The sequence below is a fragment of the Ornithodoros turicata genome, chromosome 6 (genome assembly GCF_037126465.1).
Source record: "Ornithodoros turicata isolate Travis chromosome 6, ASM3712646v1, whole genome shotgun sequence".
In the NCBI taxonomy this organism is placed as follows: Eukaryota; Metazoa; Arthropoda; class Arachnida; order Ixodida; family Argasidae; genus Ornithodoros; species Ornithodoros turicata.
Window position 1 is genome coordinate 781,292 of NC_088206.1, and position 19,092 is coordinate 800,383.

General features: G+C 44.8%; 3 protein-coding genes across 7 annotated transcripts; all 3 read left to right on the top strand.

The window, feature by feature from the left end:
• The first annotated feature begins 219 nt into the window (after positions 1-219).
• LOC135398757 (ankyrin repeat domain-containing protein 29-like) lies at positions 220-6,146 on the top strand. Of its 3 annotated transcripts, XM_064630188.1 has the most exons (10): positions 220-347; positions 1,848-1,958; positions 2,016-2,114; positions 2,207-2,305; positions 2,496-2,594; positions 2,652-2,750; positions 3,111-3,209; positions 3,267-3,362; positions 3,809-3,907; positions 5,499-6,146. In XM_064630188.1, exons 1-10 carry the CDS (start codon positions 336-338, stop codon positions 5,610-5,612), a joined length of 927 nt encoding a protein of 308 aa, XP_064486258.1. In that variant the 5' UTR covers positions 220-335; the 3' UTR covers positions 5,613-6,146. The 3 variants fall into 3 exon arrangements, with proteins under 3 accessions (XP_064486258.1, XP_064486257.1, XP_064486259.1); XM_064630187.1 differs by lacking the exon at positions 220-347 and having other exon boundaries at positions 1,662-1,958; XM_064630189.1 differs by lacking the exons at positions 220-347; positions 3,809-3,907 and having other exon boundaries at positions 1,662-1,958.
• Positions 6,147-10,277: 4,131 nt separating this feature from the next.
• LOC135397533 (calmodulin-like) lies at positions 10,278-10,870 on the top strand. Its single transcript, XM_064629129.1, has 2 exons — positions 10,278-10,521; positions 10,586-10,870. Exons 1-2 carry the CDS (start codon positions 10,318-10,320, stop codon positions 10,853-10,855), a joined length of 474 nt encoding a protein of 157 aa, XP_064485199.1. The 5' UTR covers positions 10,278-10,317; the 3' UTR covers positions 10,856-10,870.
• A 1,338-nt stretch (positions 10,871-12,208) lies between these two features.
• LOC135398763 (BSD domain-containing protein 1-like) lies at positions 12,209-19,047 on the top strand. 3 transcript variants are annotated; one of them, XM_064630196.1, is made up of 9 exons: positions 12,209-12,259; positions 12,362-12,419; positions 12,845-12,961; positions 13,419-13,574; positions 14,051-14,221; positions 14,278-14,404; positions 14,464-14,640; positions 15,456-15,517; positions 18,932-19,047. In XM_064630196.1, the coding sequence occupies exons 1-9, from the start codon at positions 12,246-12,248 to the stop codon at positions 18,959-18,961; spliced, it is 912 nt and encodes a 303-aa protein (XP_064486266.1). In that variant the 5' UTR covers positions 12,209-12,245; the 3' UTR covers positions 18,962-19,047. The 3 variants fall into 3 exon arrangements, with proteins under 3 accessions (XP_064486266.1, XP_064486267.1, XP_064486268.1); XM_064630197.1 differs by lacking the exons at positions 15,456-15,517; positions 18,932-19,047 and adding an exon at positions 14,860-15,419; XM_064630198.1 differs by lacking the exon at positions 15,456-15,517 and having other exon boundaries at positions 12,210-12,259.
• The last annotated feature ends 45 nt before the right edge of the window (positions 19,048-19,092 follow it).

Sequence of the window (19,092 nt, forward strand, 5' to 3'; positions counted from 1 at the left end):
ATACTGCTACATGAGTCTGAAGGAACGGTTTCCTGAACACGCGTACCGACACACTACCGGGCGCAGTGCAAGTCTCCGGAAGCGTTTGTTTGTGGAGTCGCAAGATCGCTGTGATCAGCTGCGTAAACAGCAAAAATTGCAAAGCAGAGTAGCGTCGTCTGCTAGGAGCGGCGTCGCGTCGGTAGTTACCTCGTGGCCGTAAGGCCGCCATGGCAACGCGTGACGTGCTCTCGTCGTCTGCTTTCGTGGGCGCCATCGTCTTCACGCATGTTCGCCCGTAAAATTAAACAACGCGCACGTGACCAGCGCAAGTGTCACAAAAACGTGGATCACTAATGGCGATGAAGGTAAGTAGAACTTAGTGTCACTGTATAAGCTTCGACACTCTCAAGCGAAACTTATTTAGTGACTCTAGTAGAATCCGTCCAGCAGCGCCGACCTTCCTGAAAGAGTCAATGCGCAAACGTCTCTCTTTTGAGACTGCAGTGGAGAGCCCCGCAGTTCACAAGTTGGCACATTTACGTCGCTCTAGAATAACGGTCCCATTGATCCGGCTTGCGTCTGCTTCCCGTCGAAACAACGGTCGTGAGCCCGTGGCGCTCCGAAATAGCAAATTTATGTGTGTATGAGCAAAAATGTAGGAGAGAATGCGAAGAGAGTGAGTGCGTGTTCAACGCAGTTGTTGGAGTTGTTGGAATCTTACGAAACGTCTGGCGCGCTACTCTCCTGCTGGTTTGTTTACGATGCTTCTGAGAACTATTCCGTGCAGCGCGCGCGTTTTTCCAGACAGGGATTTTTGCACTTGTTGGAGTTTCCAGGCAGGAAAAAAGAAAAACAAAAACTATTTTCATTCGTACAGTGTGATGTCATCCATGAAGCGTATCCTCTGTGCCATAACGAGCCCCACGTAGCGTCACGGGCCATGCGATGACAATAGTTCCGAAGGAGGGGTCTGAATTATTGCGCGTCAGTCGGTATGCTCGCATTCCCTCACATCCAACGGAGCATAAATGATGGAGGAAAGAACAATCGAGTTTGGCGTCACCCTTACATTTTCGATCTCGACCCTGGTTTGAAAAATTTAGCTTTTTTTTTTTTTTTTTTTTTTTACAGCTTACAAGTGTAGTGCTTTCGAAATTACAAAACTATGTTAATCAGAACAAAGTGAATTTTAGTTGCTCTGGAGAATCAGTTGCATGGCCGATGTTTCCTGTCTTTTTAGTTTTCCCAAAAATTTAATTCCCTCTGCATGGTTTCCAGAAAAGAAACAATACGGAAGGCTCGGCTATTTCCCATGCTGTAGACAGATGATATATATCTTGTCCAGTTGCTGCAACAAACAAAGTTAAGCGTAAGAAAAGAAAATAATATCTTGCCTTCTCCAAAAGAGTACTTCTCAGCACACTCCAATGTAATGCAGCGAAGTGACGTCTCCAGGAGAACACAAACTACTCAACGGAAATTTTACTAATTTTGTTATCTTTTTCAAATGACACTTTTTGTTTTTCGGCATAAAGCGCGGTCAATCGTGATACCTTTCCAGGAAGTAACGAGAATTCCTTTTGAAAACCGTGCCTGTTTTCATATCTGTAGAATGGAAAAGAAAAATAGAACCGTCTGTTGACGGAATCGAGTTTTCAGTTCCGGGGAAACTGTCGTCTGCTCGACTGATTTCCGGTTCCTGTCGTGATAGGCCTCGCGGGATGCGCTTGTGGTGGTGGTAGTTGTACGCAAACGAAACATACTTTTGGTCCTTTGGTGTCAAGTCGTGTGCTGTGACGGTTGTTCCGATGAAGATGCCTTTTCAGGGATTCGCGGCTACGAACTTTACCTACTTCACGTTGCAGAAAGAAAGTCCTTCGGCGCAGCTGCTCCATCTAGCAGCTCTACAAGGGAATCTGCCTTTACTCACGAGCGTTTTAGACAGCGGCAAGGTGTACGTGGATTGCAAAGATCAGGTAGGACTCTCCTCTGGTGCTCTGACATTTTCCTCACGTGCTTAGTGTCATTTCTAGGAAGGCACGACCGCGCTGATCTTAGCCTGTGCCAACAATAACTATGAATGCGTTAAAGAACTCTTGGATCAGGGAGCCAGTCCAGCGGCGAAACGAGTTGTAAGCTGTGTCATTTTCTTTCCTACCTTCTACGATCCGATTTATTCCGTATCTGTGGGCGAAAGGACCCAAACGCTGGATGATGTTTTCAGACAGGGACCACGGCGCTATTTTTTGCGGCACAAGGAGGTTACCTGGATATCGTCAAGTTGCTCTTAGAAAACAATGCCCCCGTCGATGCTGCTAGTGTGGTTCGTAGTCCGCTTTGAATATCTCTTTGAAGAATGTACTGACCAGTGGTTTACCTCCTTGGGAGGGGTGTATTTACATGCTTTTGACGAAATCTCACAAGCGGGGTCTCTTTCAGATTTTGGGGGCGTGTAGACGGTAGGGGGTCTGAACAAATCACTGATGTACTCAAAAGCTGTCTTCTGCATGCAGGATGGAGGTACTCCACTGTTGGTGGCGTGTCAATGCAATCACGTCGACATCGTGGAACAACTCGTTAGAGCTGGTGCAAGCATTTATACGCAGATGTCGGTAAGCCTCATAATAAGGAAAATACCGAGGCAACGTACGTACACTTTTGCATTACAGGACAGAGCTACACCTTTATTTGTCGCTGCACAGAATGGTCACCTGAAGCTGGTTTCATACTTGATTGCGCTCGGAGCGGACATCAACGTCAAACGAACGGTACGAATATGCTAGTAAATGAGCAAAATCAGAGAATTCCAACAGAACAACGGCAATATACACACCAGATTAAAATGTGCAGCTTGTACACATTTTTGAAAAGGAGTAGAAAAAAAAGAACTCGTTCATTTAAAGTGTCGGCCTTTGGCATTAACTGTGGGGTCAGCATCCATTCAAGCACCTTTACCCTGCCTGCTCATCCACTGGCTTTCAGTCGGAAAGCTGTGTTTTCACCAGATTGAACCACATATTTTTGCTCAGAGAGAAACATTACAAAGCTATTTGAAATGTTGATAAGTGCAAAAACAGCGTGAGGTGCTGCTCGGTGTTGAAGCATGCACTCAAGTAGACCTCTTTCAGGATGGTGCGACAGCGTTATGGATAGCGTCCCAGATGGGCCACACGGCTGTCGTGGGCGAGTTACTTTCTCACGGTGCTGAAGTGGATTCCACGAGACACGTAAGAAAAACACTGTTGGTTGTAAAGAGCTGTCGTAGAAAGGAGATGTTTCTCCAGGACGGAGCTACACCCCTGTTCAAGGCATCTCACAAAGGGTACACGGGATTGGTGGATCTTCTAGTCAAACGAGGGGCGTCATTGGGACTGCTCAAGGTACATCACATTTACGTATCACGTTGAACCCCTAGTAATGATGGTGCATGCAGGTTGTCAGTCACGTGGGAATGATAAATAAATTGTTTTCGTAAGAATTCTGTTAGTAAGTGCCTGCATATTGTACGTGCAAAAGGAGGAGTTCTTTCAGAAGCACAATACTGGTAACGAGAGATCTGCTCCCTCCTCCAGAGATCCTATAGGGGAACCAAGAAAACAACGTCAGGGACATCCCGCATTGCTCATTTTTACGGGCGTTTCATACAATTGAATTGCGCCGCGATAAGGCACTGTTGCACAAAAATATATGCATAGCGAACTTGTTCCAATAGAGCGTTTCATCAGTTAAACTCGGCTTTTACTGGTCCTAATTGCCATTTCATTGTTGCCTTGAGACCATTTCTGTCGTAATTTTTAAGTATTGAAGCGACACATTCTCCTTCTAGAATGGGGAAAGCGCACTTCATGCAGCTGCACTCTTTGACCATCTCAATGTTGTCAAGTTGCTGGTTGCTGCAGGTGCTGATCCTGAGCTTAGAAATCAGGTATCCATTGGAAAGTGTATTTGTTGAGCAAGTTTATCAAATTGTTCGAGTACCAAAGTTCAATACTGTTTGGAATGGATGATTTCTTGTACACTCAGACTCTTTTGCACAAATTTGAGGGAGTAAATGTGCTATTTCCGAACCTATAATTTGAAAATGCGTCCCTTTGGGCACAATTGGGCTAATATGCAAATAGTAATTTTAAAGCAGAAGAGAATACGAAGTGATACAACCGAGCCAAACAAATATACAGCATATGTATGTGACACATGTGCATATTGATCTTTGCATGATGCACTTTGTTATTTTTTAATTTATTTCGAGTGTTCCCCAATAGCCAAAGCCTATTTGGTGGTACACAGTACCTTCATCAAGTATACGGGAAGCATAAAAACAAAATGAAAAGCACACGCATCAAACCTAAACTATTGTCATCACGCAGCAGACAAGTTATAACATTAAAACGGAAGGTGATTAATAGGCAGCAACTCATAAGAGTTACGAAGCGCAAACGTCAACATTGGCATTGCAGGAACACTGCAAATGCGACATTGGCGAACTCATATTCGAGTAAAATGAGGTAAAATAAATCTCTAGACCTTGTCCTGTGAAGACACAAGAAATTCACAGACGCGAGTAATTCTGCACAGTCCACAACACCAAGAATAACTCTATCCAAGAATCGTATATCAATACTACGCCTACGTTCAGACAGCGTTGTCAGCCCTAGTCATTCAAGAATGTCCTCATAGTTGAAATAAATTTTCTTCCCAAAATATCTATCATATATAACGCGAATAACTCTACGTTGTACAGGCTCTATTCGATTGGACTCGGATTTTGTGAGACAATTCCAAACGACACTACAAAACTCAAGTTTGCTACGTACGTAACTTTTATATAGAGTTAACGGAGCAGCAGGACTAGTAAACCCCTTTGTTAACTGTGTAATCATTCCCAATGCCTTCAATGATGAATCAACCACTCTAGTTACTTCCACCTGTTACAACATCAAGGTAACGACCAGAAAGAACATGCTCAATTTCATCTTCTCCAACCATAGAGTCATAACATAACTGACTTACATTTCCTACTCACTGTCATGACCTTTGTCTTCTTAATGTTGAAGGAGAGACAGTTCAAATAGCACCATTCATATACAGAATCAACATTGTTCTGAAGCAGGTAACAATCTTCTGTTGGGGTGACTTTATGAAACAACTTAATGTCGTCAGCATATACAGCGTACAGTGAGACCTCGTTAACCATGTTAACTGAATATTGCGCATGCATAGTGATAACAAAATCAGGTGCTCATGCATTGCATTCCCCGGTTGTTTTTTCACATTCCTGTTACATCCAATGGTATTTTGTGTAAAAATTTATTTTAGCTAGACTGGACCCAAAATTGATAAGGAAAATAAAAATGGGTGCAATTTGAGTTTTACACAAAAATGTTGAACCTGCGTCTGTTACCCAACATTAATCGTACGTTGTTGACACATAACGAGTACTTGGTCCTTTACGCACGATGATGAGTTGCCTAGAAAGGTCCCGAATGGATTAAATTAAAAATCTGATTTTCACCCAGGACGGCATGACTCCGCTGGACCTAGCCCATGAGGCATCTAACGTTCAAATCGTCGACTTCCTCAAACAACAGATTGCAACGAGGCGACTTCCAGATGTGACAAGGGCTTCCTGACCCTCATCTCGCTGAACCTGAACCCAATTACTGCCAACGGTGCATTTGGCTGGTCCAGTTCTCACCGTTATTAGCTGCAATTGTAACTCTATAGATCTGCTTTTGATCATCCTTTGAAGTGTCTGTTGTTGTATAGTTTGTTTGAGGCCCTCATCTTTCGTATTGTTATTGTTTGTTTGTATGGCCACACCTGAAATACCTGCGTTTCCAGACGGCAGTACCACGTCTCGGGTTTAACCCTCAGGCTACAACATTGAAAACTACAGACAACCATAAATTTAGATTTTCTCCTCTGGCATCTCCGCAAATAGACGCAAATTTGTTTCTACGTAGTATTTACGAGGGTTTGTTTTACGAGGCGAACGATGCATATCCGACATCGCGGGGCATTATGCGACACGAGCATTTCTAACTTACGTTAATCACGATTGAAAGAATGTGATTCGCTCGCACTGTGAATCTGCAGGAAGGAATTATCTTGTTAGGAATTGACTCTTTGTAGAGACATCCCCGCGAATAAAATTGTAGCTTGTACGTTTTTAGTGTTGCTTGACATTGTTTCACTCGAAATAACTCCGCCAAATATAAACGAAAAATATTTTAGAAGCTCCGTGGTTGGATGCCTCCAAGGTGACACTGAGGAGGAAAGACAGCTCCACAGTTGTACCCCCAGCTCTCCTGGTGGCCAGCCTGCCTCAGAGGGAACAAGTTACGCTGTGAGCAATTTCTAGTTCTCGCCGGGGCATGGGAGCTGTTCTTTTATTCGCCAGTAGACTCAAGAATCGTCATAGTGGTAGACATTTAGCAGTTAAAAACCCCCTGTTGATGCAAGTGAATAAGCCTGCTAATGCATATTACCAACTTGAGATGCCCCCCCTCCTCTACTTTGGTTCAGCCTTCTGAACTGTTTTCGGACTTATCCGAGGAACTCTGCTTTTGGATGTTCCAGTAATCGAGAAGTGAGCAGGAAAAGCCGTGCCCTGCCACTCGACGTCCACCCGGCGGGAAAGGCGCTTTTCTTTCCCCCTCTTCTGTGAGTCGTACTTCCCCTTCAAAGGGCAGCAAATTTGCGATGGGATGCGAGCGAAAGCTGCCTTGCATCTATGCCAAGGAATATCTGGATTTCGATACGTCCACGTCGCCACTGAAATTTTCCACGGTCCCGGAAAAGCAGCGGTGTAGCCAGAAAAATATTTTACGAGGGGTTCTACGGGACTTTACGTGGGAGACGAGGATTTCCCCCTCGTTTCCCTCTCCCAAGTGCACTACCAAAGGTACGATTCTGGGGGAGGGTTTAACCCCTCCCCCCGGCTGTGCCAGAGCTAGAAAGCCTTGGTTTCGCGTGTCTGCTTATCTGAAGACGGAACTATAGTTTCGAAACCGCGGGACTTGACACTCCTTGCAATAGAATTCAATATCAAATACTAGAAGCACGAGAAATTGTATTCATTGGTCTTCCTCGTCAGGTCCTGGTGAAATGCATTTCCACTGCGTGAGAGCTTGTACGCGATAATAAACGGTAGTTTCAGGGGGTTTATCACCTTCGGTAGTCCTGAGTCGCGTCAACGGAATATATTCTGTCGTGTACGTCATACTGTAAGCTATAACTTAGAAATATATTTGGGAAATATTCCAGTCGTGGCCGTCAGCTGTGTCCCGGGTCAAACGACGTCTGAGCCTTAACCCTTGAAAGAGCCTCGAATTTTTGTACCTCCAAAAGTGAGGGAACCATGCGCCAGGTTCTGATGCGTAACAGTACGCGTTTTGACGTCTACTCTTTTTGTATCCTTCCTTTTAATCGAATTTGGGATATTAATTGGGATAAAAATTGAGCGGTAAAAAAATTGAACAATGCAAATTCTGGTTTCCCGGACAATCATAACCCTATAAGAACCGGCCTCCGAGCACGCCAGAAAATAAACTCAGAGAACCCAGAACCCGTATGATATACGTGTGGTGGCGCATAGGACTGCGGCTTCGTGGCACTCGGGCTAGAAGAATGAAGATTTCAACAGCCGTTTCTTCAAAAGGGGGTTCATTTCAGTCCGTTACGGATTCTTTTTTGTACATACATAAGAAGTTATGAAATCTACAGAGACGCCGTTTTTGCAGGTGGCTTCTATATATGGTCAGGCACAGTGGTTTACCCAGAATTTCGTCCTTGGGGGTTGCTGAGCTCCGCAGGGGGGTGTATTTGCATGCTTTTGACGAAATATTGTGCAGTCTCACAAAATTTGGGGGTTGTTGGGGGGTGTAGAGGGGTCTGGATAAATCACTGGTCACGCAGACATTCTGTCGGAAAGCGTATGAAACTACTGGGCGACAAATTAACTGAAATGAATTGGAGCCAGTCATTATTTAAATCCACCCCGTTTTTTCTCTTTTTTAAATATCCTAGAACGAGCGCGTCTTTCCCTTTGCAAATGAACCGAAACCACGCTCTCGCGCAGGAGTGCCACGTGTTTTGTAGCGATGGCGCTGATTGGAGTAGGTGCTGATCTGATGGCCAGATAATTTCGGCCAATACAAGTCGGATGTCATGTCGCTCCTGGGCTCCAGAAGTGCGTAGTTCTAGTTTTGCTCTCATTTGTGTATCAAAATTCCGTAACCTCCAAGTACGTGCTCGTTTCAGGATGTTTAGAAAAGAGGGTCCAATCAAATAATGTATGCTTCCAATTCTACTGTCCCGCAGTTTCCGAAAAAAACAACAACATCAAATTAAAAAGTTAATTAATGCAAAAACGGCATCTCTCTAGCTCTCGTATACCTCTTTCTTTTTCTTTTTTTTTTTTACAGGAAAATGTGACGGATAAGAATTAACATTCGGTATACTGGTCGTAATAGGTCAGCCTCTTCAAAACATCGGCACCTACTCTACATTCATGATTCACATTACAATAGGAACGTTTTAGATATATCCTTCTTAAATTACGGACTTTTGTGGGCCCACATTTACACCGGGAGGGCAGATAGTGAACACGATGGAATACACAAACAGACTGTGTGGGAAGAATGAACAGACCTGTAGGCACGATTTCTCCGTCGGCAACATGTTCGGGACCATATTTGAACTAGTTGGCGTATCCTCCGCGACACACTTTTCTCATTCCCGATGGGCAACCCTAGCAGTGATGTTATTTGGAAACAACTTTTTTTTCGGCCATTCCAAGCTCGACCGCGACCCATGCAGCATTTCGCCTGAACTCGGTTCGTCGAGAAGCATCCCCCACCGAAACATAAAATCCCAAGTGGAGATTGCCGACTGGCAACCATCAGCCAGTGGTCGGTTTTTGGTCGGCACCGCACCTTCGACCAACGTGGGTCTCACAGCGGTGGTTGGTGAACGACGTTGGGCCGAGAACGTTGTGCTATTGAGAGATTGGCATAATAAAGACGGGCTAATGTCGGCAAACACACTCGAAAACAGTGCAGCTGAAGAAAAGACGCTTTGACGGTTGGCCAAAGACTCTTTCGGCCAGCCAACGTTGGCGCAATGTTCCATTATAGTGATAGGCAGAGCGAGGTCTGGCAAGCCGTTGGCCAGGGGCAGATCTGTACTAAGAAACGAGCTCGTTGGCCAAGCACTTGCCAAGCACGGCTAAGTTGGCCAGCCAAGCTCTTGCCGAGCTTGGTCCAATCTCGGTATGTTGCCTTGGGGACAGGGAAACGCGGAATGGTGTATAAGTTCGATTTTCGATTGGCCAAGTGATTGTCTCAAACCGAAAGCACTAAGAAACAGAGACGTTTTCTTCATGGTGAGCTAACACGACAAACAATTCCTCATTTCAGTGTTGTTTGTGTACGCGTAGAATTAAACTTAGACACCTTACCCTTCATTTTGACTCACACGCGAACACGACTCTCGAATTTGTGGAAGCTCGCGAGTACAACCTACGTATAGTATATCTGTTCTTCCTCAGGAAAAAAATGCAATTTATTTTCTTTGATTCTAGTGGTCTCGAGCATATTGCGAGCTTTTATGGTTCTCCCCTACGCTGCGATACAATTGAGTATGAATACGAGCGACGCCACTGCTTTGGCCTAACTTGGCACAATGCAGGCTGGCCAATGCTTGACAAATCATTGGCCAGGGTACAGATCTGTATCAAGAAACTAGCTTGTTGGCCGTTGCCCACCTACGTGAGGCCGACAACGGCAAGCCCTATCGCCATCACCACCACCACCAGCTTGCTGGCCGATAATGCACCAACCAAGGCCGGGTAGGCCAGCGTAGCTATTGCCAAGCTTGGCCCAACCTTTGTTTGTTGCTTGGGCATAGTTGGCCCATCGTTGCTGATAATCGGTGGGCCGCCATCTAGCCGACAAAAGGCCAGCTATTGCCCAGGCTTGGTTCTACACTGGCCCTGTGTTGCCCCATGTCTTATAGGTCGGTCTGCTACATTGGCCCAAGGCTGGCAGTATTAAGTCGGGCCGAGTAAGGCCAACGTCAACCCCCAAGCCTGGCCCAAACTTTTTTTGCAAGGACGGCCCAACGACTTTTAGGTCGGAAGCACACGTCGGCCCGGCATTTAACCGACGTTGTTTTCCCCCTTGGGATAGCCGTACAAAAATTTAACCTTCCTGTGAACTTGTCGGGCTGCCTGCTAGATTTATTGCTTTCCCGTATATTGCGAATAAAATTGGGACCGCAGTTGTTGGAAACGAGGATCGGAGGACGTAAAAGAGGAAGAAACTGACTGGCCAAATGGCATACACGAGAGAGGATGAACTGTCCGAAGAAGAACTGAACAAAGTGCGAGAAACCTTTGCCAAATTTGACACAGAAAAGAAAGGCACAGTCTCTTTTGTTGATGTTGGCGAGATTCTACGCACAGCTGGACGTTTCATCGTCGACAAGCGGTTTAAGACGCGACTGAAGGAGATGCAGCCAGATGACAACGAGCGACAGGTGAACCTCATTTCCTCCCCAGATTAATGACGCTATAGCTGGCAAAGATATTTCTCTTCCCCAGGTACAGTTCACGGAACTTATCGAAATGATCACAACTCACACGAGGGCCGTTGAGCCAAACGACTTACGCGATGCTTTTCGAGTGTTCGACCGCGATGGGCACGGGTTCATCACGTCAGCCGAGCTTCGTCACATCGTTACCACGCTGGGCGAGAGAATGACCGACGAGGAAGCTGACCAACTTATCCGAGATGCTGACACAAACAACGAAGGACACATCGACTACGAGGAATTGATCAAGTTGCTCACAGCTCCAAAGTCACAGGAATAAACTCTGCAGAAGGCACTTGTCCTGCTGTCGTCTGCTAAGATACCCCGAGCACGAACCGATCCTGATTGCAAAGTTAATTTGCGAACTTTCGTTAATACTGCTGTTACGAATTTTCAGTAAGTCACCTAAACCGTCACTTATAACATCCAGGTTTAGTATATCGGATGCGGGCAGGATGGACTCATTTAAATCAACCGGTTTTAATAAATCCGGTTTAGATAATAATTTTCATAGCACCCAAACAGTTCTGAAAACTGCGAATAAAATCACTCTAATATTGGGAAGGAAAGCTGCAGCATAGGCTAATAAATACCGTTTTATAAGGAACTATTTCGACAACGCTAGGGCTAGTGAACAGAGGAGAGTTTCCCCTTATGTGAAGCCCAACCATATGGTGAGGGCACGGCCTTCATAAACGGGACCTTCACCTCTTGCATAGTACTGCGTACACCGATGCCAGAAATCAAGTGCACGTACAGCAACCGACTTATTGTTTTTCCCCTTGGGACGTCTGTGTTTCTTACTGGAGAGACATTCAGCTGGTACATCGAAAGTAAAACTTCACAGTGCTACATCGCCCTCAGTTTTTCTCTCTCTCCCGCAATAAATGATCCGTGTAACATCCCGACAGAAATCTAATCCGGACAATTCTTGAAACAGCCGCGACCGGACATCCTGTGGATACAGATCCTGGGACATCCATGTATGAGGCTCCCAGTGATATCCGACGGATATAGATTTCCGGATATGGACCAGGATCTGTTTCGGACGTCCACAGGAGAAAGTATTCTGTCTGGGCGATAGGCTGCCTCTTGTGGCATCATCTATACGTCACGTCAATGAGCGCGCAGGCTTTCTTATCTGGGAGGTATCCATGAGAGCGAAACCCCGATACGATGAGGGACAAGAAGGGACACGCACTTGCCGCTTGCTACTTTCCTACTTTCCATATTCTTCCAGTATCTATAGCTAGGACGATGAGGCGTGGCACCGGTCGCGGTCATGTGACACTCTACACGGACACCGGACACCTCAGGTCATTGTGTATTTTCATTGCATTACTTTGTTGCATTGCATAAGTTGCACAACAAATGGAAACACTTCCAAAGCCGTCAGAAGTTCCACGACTAAGTGCATTGCCCTATTGTCTGACGCCGCTTTCCAAAGCGGTTTGAAACATGCGGTTCTGTTTTCGGTTTGTTCTCAGTTCTGTTTTCAGCTAGGCTGGCTAGGCCCCGGTTGCGGGGCAACAGTAAATATAAGCTGACAGTGCAGCAGTTAAAGAAAGCGATACGATATCCCAAAGCAATATACGATACAAAGCGATTACGATAGCGTTAGCGTTAATTTCGGCGACAGTCGGCGCTAGTATCGCAGTTAAACATGTAAAATGGCTGAGGCGAGGTAAGTTACTGCGTTCCAAGTACGGGTTAAAAACTGTTTTCATCGTTGTGACACTTTCATTACAAGCCTCGTTAATTGCGAATTTGTTTCACTTGCTGGTAGCAACCCTGACGAAACATCGCCGTGGTGGAACTCCTGGTTGGAGTCTGCAAAGGAAAAGGTAAACACGGATGCTATCTTCAAGAAATCATGGTGTTCAGCATTTGCTGCTACAGAAATAGATGGAGCAGCAGCACGGCTCGGAAGTGCAACAATAGTCCGTTTAACGAGGGATCATCGTAATGACACAGGGGTCGAGGTCGACAGGGATTTGAGTGCACGGGTCCAAAACTACTAGCCCCCTTTCCGATGGACCTTTCGGAACATTCAACTGACGCGCATTTTTTCGTTTTGAACGCTGCTGTTTGAGAGCAGTTTTGGAAATGGAAAACGTGGTAGTAAACACACCGTTCCATGTTAACTGAAACATGCGTGTAATTTGACTCGTAGCTGCTTAATTGTGTGTTGAGGCCACGAGCGTTTCATGCACCTTTTTTGCAGCTATGTATTTGTAAGCCCTCTGATTGAGACTCTTTTGTTTTGCAGTCGACGGCGGCGTACGAGTTTTTCAAGCGTGACCTAACAGAGTTTTCTACCACAGTGCAGCAGGATACTGTCACCGCTGTTTCAAGCACCGCAGCATTTGTTAGAGACAAATTAAGGGTAACATAGCAAGAAACTCGCGTGCATGTCTACTTTGGGTCCGCCATTCGATTTGGACATTTAAATCTACACACCTAAATGGAATTATGCTAAGGTGCATCATAATCCATAATAAACAAGCGGCACTTTATTCAACATATTTGTCCAGAGAGACCAATTTCTCACAGAAAGTTCTGGCAATGGCGACCATATCATCTCCAAATGCGCATTGTTTACCTATCATAGGCTGTGCACACGTCGTTTTCTCCTCTGCTGAAACTTTCCACAACCAAACTGGTCTCCGGAACAGCTTATGGAACTGAGTGCTGCTTATTTATTCTGGATTACGATGCACCTCGCATATTTACTTTCAGGTATGTAGATTTCAATGTTCAAATCGAGTGGCAGACCTAACCTAGAGATGGACCGAAACTCGGTTCTGTGGCCTGCACAGGCAGTGACGCAGTTGTTATTGTAGTTGGATGATGAAGAATCAGTGACGACCAAAGCGAAAGAAGGCATCTCCACTTTAATTGGGACAATTAGCGAAGCCCTGTCACCCTCCTGGGACCCCGCAGATGATGAGCTCTCTGTCATCAAGAACCACGAAATCATCCCGGTTGAACGATGGCAGGTGGGCTTCATTGTTTCTCGCTCAGACTTTTAGGGGAACTACACATTTTGAAAGCACTCACAATGTTAAACTTTTTCGTTTGGGCATTTGTTGTACTCTGAAGGGCTTCCCAATGCCCCCATTACCGCACTAACGAAGTAGCGTTAGAATTTGGTTTAAGTTACGTCGTTTCTCCCGGTTTAACTTTGCAATGAAACTTCTTTGCCAGTTGAGGATGTTGGTCGTTCTAAGAAGGTCGTTCTGCTCATAATTGTCCCTCTCGAATAATCGCTGCACTGTTTCATCACTGGTGAGACTCCTGCTTCTCCACAATCACATGTTCTCATACAGAACGCGTGCTCCCGCGCAAATTGCCGCCGCAAATACTGAACTACAGTTTCCATCTGTCGTTAAAAGGACTCACCAAATGTGGGGAGCCTCGAACACTTTTGTGGAGGCCGGCTCCTTCCGGCTCAGAACTGCTGTTTGTTGCTCAGGCATCACTTCATTCCATCCTGGTGGATCGTAACACGTACTGCCACGAGCCAGACTGTCCCCCTGAGGTGTACGAGAGTTGGCTGGAGACATTCAACTTGGAAGAGCACAAGGAGGAAGTGGCCGAGATCCTGGTCAACTACGACGAGGCCCACCAGTTATACAACGAACTAGTAATGATGGGCACGCGAGGCTCGAGCCACGCCTTGAACGGTTCTTCTCTGTCTAGGTTCCGTCTGCCGTATCCCACGAGGAGTTCTGGGAGAGGTACTTCTTCCGGGTCTTTCAACTGCGGGAGGCCGAGGAAGAACTTGTAAACTCTGTTCAGCAGTCGAGTTCGCGACTCTCTGTCGGAGGTTGGTACGCCGAGAAGACTTTCCTTCTCCGTGTGTCGCTTATTTGCGTGACGTTTCAGATTCCGAGAGCAAGCCCATAGATGTGAGGTGCTCCATCGTACCGCCCAACACACCCAATGTCCCGTCCGCTGAGCAGAGCATTTCCAATTCGCCTACATCCAAGAGTGCGCCTCCCGTTGAACAGCCTGCTGAGCAACCAGAGGGGTCGACAGTATCCAGTGAATCCAACGGAAAAGGTCGGTTGACACAATTGTGAAGTGGCATACAAAATAAACGTATATATGGAGTAGAATTTTTTTTAAAGTCTACTGGAGCGCCCTATACATAAAAGGTTTATTCTTTTCGCCTGCACTGCTTGCACCTCCTGAACTAGTTGAAGGAGTTCAATACTAGTTCAATACTTACTTTTTACAATTTTTGGTTGTGACAGCCACACTTATTGTTTCACTTTCCAGAATTGACTTCAAAGTGACCATGATTCACCAACAGCTCCAGAAAATGCATTTTCAATTTTGCTATTCTTTAGGGAGATGTATCTTGAACCCAAAAATTTTTGGGTGATTTTCGATTATCTGACTGATGAGCAGTGCTGGTTCTGCCCAAAGTAAATTTTTGTAGAAACCTGAAAAAAAAGAGAGGTATCTAACTGCATTATGCATCCCCACAACAAACAAAACCGAGATCTCTAAGGATGTCGAGAAAAATTAAGTTTGCTTTGTTACTAATCACTTTAGGAAGGGTGCCCTAACTCTGGTTCGGTAGTTTGGTTGAACTCTGGTTCGGTTTGGTCATCTACGAGTGTGACATTTTAAATGAGCCTAGAAAATGTTGTCCCATGGTGCATGTATTCTGCTCATCTGAGAACAATTTTCAGTCTTCTCTGGTTGAGTGAGCTTTGAAGTGTACAGAAAAAAGATAGCTTCCAAAGAGCAACGAGGAAGCCTGTACAACATTGGCAACTTTATCTTTATGGTAACTTTAGCTATTTTGTAATGCAATCTGGTGTGGGTGGGGTCAAGAGTTGTTCATGTGTGAACACCTTTTCTATCAGATCTTAGTGACTGGGAGAAGGACTTTGCGGAGGAGGACATAGCCGATGGGGCAGCGAAGGAGGTAAATAACCTTGGCTCGGGACATTTTCACTTTGCTGCCTTCCGTGCACATTCCTTTCTGCTTACTTTATTTTGTGACCATCAAATGAGAAATTTGAGACCTTAACTTGGCATGTCCAGTCACTATTTTCTTGCATTCTGAGTTCGTAACATGTGGTGTGGTCTCTGAGGTCAGGAACATTTTTCGGTTTGACGGTCGTTCAGGAACTATTGAGCACGCAGTTGATTTAAGAAAAGAAAACATTGTACGTACCGAGGTCAGTGCAAAACGTTTGCAAAGAAGTGCAATCAAACAATGCTCGATGTGTGACCATAAAGTATGGAGCCAGTTCTATTATATAGCAGTTTAGCAGTATATATCAATCGACAAAGCCCAGAAATTTTGGAGAAGCTCGATAGGCTTTGATTTGTTGTTTCTTTTCTTGCCCAGCTTTTCCGCAGGTTCCTCACATCTGCCATATGAGGGTTACCAAAAGTATGCAAAGTATCTGCGTCCAATAAATGGCTTTGTTCGGATATGACAAAAGGTTTCTTGATCTCCTGCCCCGATTGATAAGATAAAAATATTGAGCGGGAGAAAGTGATGCCATATTGCCGAATGACGCCGTTGGAATGACAGTTTCTCTGTTGCCAAATTGCAGGAACATAACAGAAAGTACCGATTGATTAAAAAGATACAGATTTGAATGAACTGTTGTCATATAGCTGAGTGATTGAAAGCACCTGTGACTGGCACGTTATCGCTGCATGTCTTGTACCTCACCATCCGACAAGCACTCACCACACATCTGGAATTTAAACCAAAGTATTATCCGCACATCTTTCTGCACTTGATAGACGATAGGGAATGGCCTTTTGCAGTGGAATTTGTGCTCCAACGTATCGAGGCATTCCAGTTAACGAGAATTCTTGTTCTGACTAAATCTGGGATTTCTCGGTGGCATAAAAGCTTTTACAGATGCCCTCCACATTGACCAGTGGAACTTGCCATTTCTGTTTGCTGCACATCCTTGGAGAGCTCTGCATTGTGTGTATATGTGTGTGCATATATGCGTAATCCAAATTTGGACAATGACATTTTAGCGCCCACTCTGCGAACTCGTTGGAACTGATGTTATTTTTTCCTCACATGGTGGCCTGTCATGATAAAAACCAATCTCTCGAGCAAATGTAGGTTATTTTTCGCTCGCTGTTAGAGAGCTTCCCTCTTTGCACTGATCAAGATGGGTGACCTTGGCATTGGGAACATCCTTTAGAGAAGAAACATGTTTATTTCATGTGCTGCGTGCCAAATCTTGAGGGTCCTCAAAATTATGCCATCAGCTCCTCCTTCGAGAGCCAACGGTTGTCTTGCCGAGATAACAAAGTGACCGAAACAGCGACTTTGGGATGTTTGAGTACAGTTCTCCTTTAGTAAACTGCTAAAAATACCCTACTGCTGGTCATTACCCCCACTAAGCCCCAGGAGCATTTGGTTATTTTTGCGTCGTTGAGCTCGCAATAAAAATTGGACTGCACTTACAATCTTACGTAACAACGCTCCTTATTACAGTATTATGGTTTATTACTACTACCATTTTGTTCTTTACTGTTATTAAAGGGACCATGAAGAGATCCCAAAAGCCTCTGCAAGTATCTGTAATGCACTCCTAGCCATTAATCCATTCACCATGTGGAGTATGAACCCAACATTGGTTAGAATAATGGAGATATTAACTAAAAACCACGGCCAAAAAAGGCGAATGCTTCATGACGGAGAAACTGGCTGAGACGTCAAAAGCAGGCTACCTTGGCCACTGGTGGGCTAACATTGAATGGATATGGCACAAATAGAATATATTCCAGATAATAGGCCTCCTTGTGAGCCGTTTACCACTGAGAGCCCTGCTTTTGTGGGAATCTCTTCATGGGCCTTTTAAATCCTAAATATGGCCTCCAGACTTAATTTAAAAGCGACACTGATTGCTAAACAATGCAAGAATATGGATCAGACTGTATAGGAATGAATTGCTTTTAGTTTTCCTAACTTGCGAATTTGCATTAATTTGAAGCATTTCACATGACTGACAAAAATTTTGACATCTGCCGCACAACCGTTTACAATGCGGAATAGTTGTCTCGCGGAAACCTCTATTTGCACTAAAGGGACAGTTTTACAAATGCAACAACCGGGCAGAATCTAATTTTGTCTATGTAATGGGAGTTGTAAAATTTACTACATTGGTGCACTGCATGGGCCAGAAAACCTGGCCATCACTTTTTGCTTTCACCTCTGTCTGTTGTCAGCTGTCTTCCACTTTGTGGGTGTTCCCTTTCACATAATCTGATGACAACGTAATAAATGTTGGGTTCAGTTCTCTGTAGCGGGCTCGGGTAGAACCCTGGCCTTGTTCCATAAATCTGGATCTGTGGTACCACGCCGTAGTACGTGGGGTGTCATCATACAGCTTATATAAACAGGTGGTCCTACAGGTGGTCATGCACACGTGGCACCGAGACAGGCTTAGCGTACAACAGATGACTACAGCTCTCGAGAGACGCTAGCAAGCAACATCCCAGTTTTTCACCCGTTGATTAAGTTTGTCCACCTGAGAGTTCTTTACCATGCACTGAAATCTTAGCATTCTGACACCGTTCACGGACGATGCAGTTTGGGAAATGCGAACAGATCGCTGGCAGGGTTTGTAGGTAAGCACACACACTGCATACCTGATGAAGATGCCATCAGGTATCTCTGATACACATAAGAATAGGAAATGAATTTCACTATTTTATGGATAGTAGTTATGGCCAGTGAAGCAGTATTACTTAAACTACATTTATTCGCAGCACCACCTTTCGTTTGCATGGAAAAGAATACTGGACGATATCTCACCCAGATCGAATCGCACACACCAGTAGTATTTTTGTTGCTTGTTTTAAAAGATTTCTGTTACGTTATATAAAGGTGAGATTGAAGGACAAATGCAATGTATTGAAGGAAAAAAAAAAAAGGTGTCTGGTCCATTTGCTTTGCCTTTATACCTTGGCTGCTTCGTAGCATGTGACACCGTTGCACCACCTGGGAGTCATCCTATGAGAATGGAGAAAGCAAGCAAGCCAGGCGACAGAGTCGTGTTGAATAGGTGAAACAGATTTGTTCGGCGTTTTTAAATTTTATTCCTATGCCTTTTTTGTTTTATTACTTTGACACAATGCCCCTCAAAATTCTGGTGCGGTTTTTATTTCTGGAAACAGCTTGGGTGTGCCACCCCTATTCAATTGGGTGAGTTGTGGCCTTCTGGTTGCCTACCAAAATGGGTTTTGGTAGGCAAATACGTTTGGTTAAATAATGGCTGCTCTAATATGAATTTTTAAAAGTCCCTGTGTCGTTATAAGGAAGCTAAAGTCTGTTTTTCATCTTTTGTGTTTTCAGACTGAAGACGACTGGGAAACCTGGGATTGATAACCTGGGAATCTCTTGTTCATGTTATGGCTGTTTGAGCACAAAAGTTCTGTTTATGTGCATCTAATAAAGTTATTCTCTAGTAATTCCAGTGGTAACAACACATTTTTTTCTTTGAGGAGCGTGCAAAT

Coding starts and splice junctions, on each gene's coding strand:
- LOC135398763 (XM_064630196.1), top strand. Junction 14,405..14,463: donor TTCGCGACTCTCTGTCGGAG/GTTGGTACGCCG, acceptor GTGACGTTTCAG/ATTCCGAGAGCAAGCCCATA. Junction 14,641..15,455: donor CAGTGAATCCAACGGAAAAG/GTCGGTTGACAC, acceptor CTTTTCTATCAG/ATCTTAGTGACTGGGAGAAG.
- LOC135398757 (XM_064630187.1), top strand. CDS start 1,791: ATGAAGATGCCTTTTCAGGGATTCGCGGCTACGAACTTTACCTACTTC. Junction 2,595..2,651: donor GCATTTATACGCAGATGTCG/GTAAGCCTCATA, acceptor TTTGCATTACAG/GACAGAGCTACACCTTTATT. Junction 3,210..3,266: donor AAGTGGATTCCACGAGACAC/GTAAGAAAAACA, acceptor ATGTTTCTCCAG/GACGGAGCTACACCCCTGTT.
- LOC135397533 (XM_064629129.1), top strand. CDS start 10,318: ATGGCATACACGAGAGAGGATGAACTGTCCGAAGAAGAACTGAACAAA. Junction 10,522..10,585: donor CAGATGACAACGAGCGACAG/GTGAACCTCATT, acceptor TCTCTTCCCCAG/GTACAGTTCACGGAACTTAT.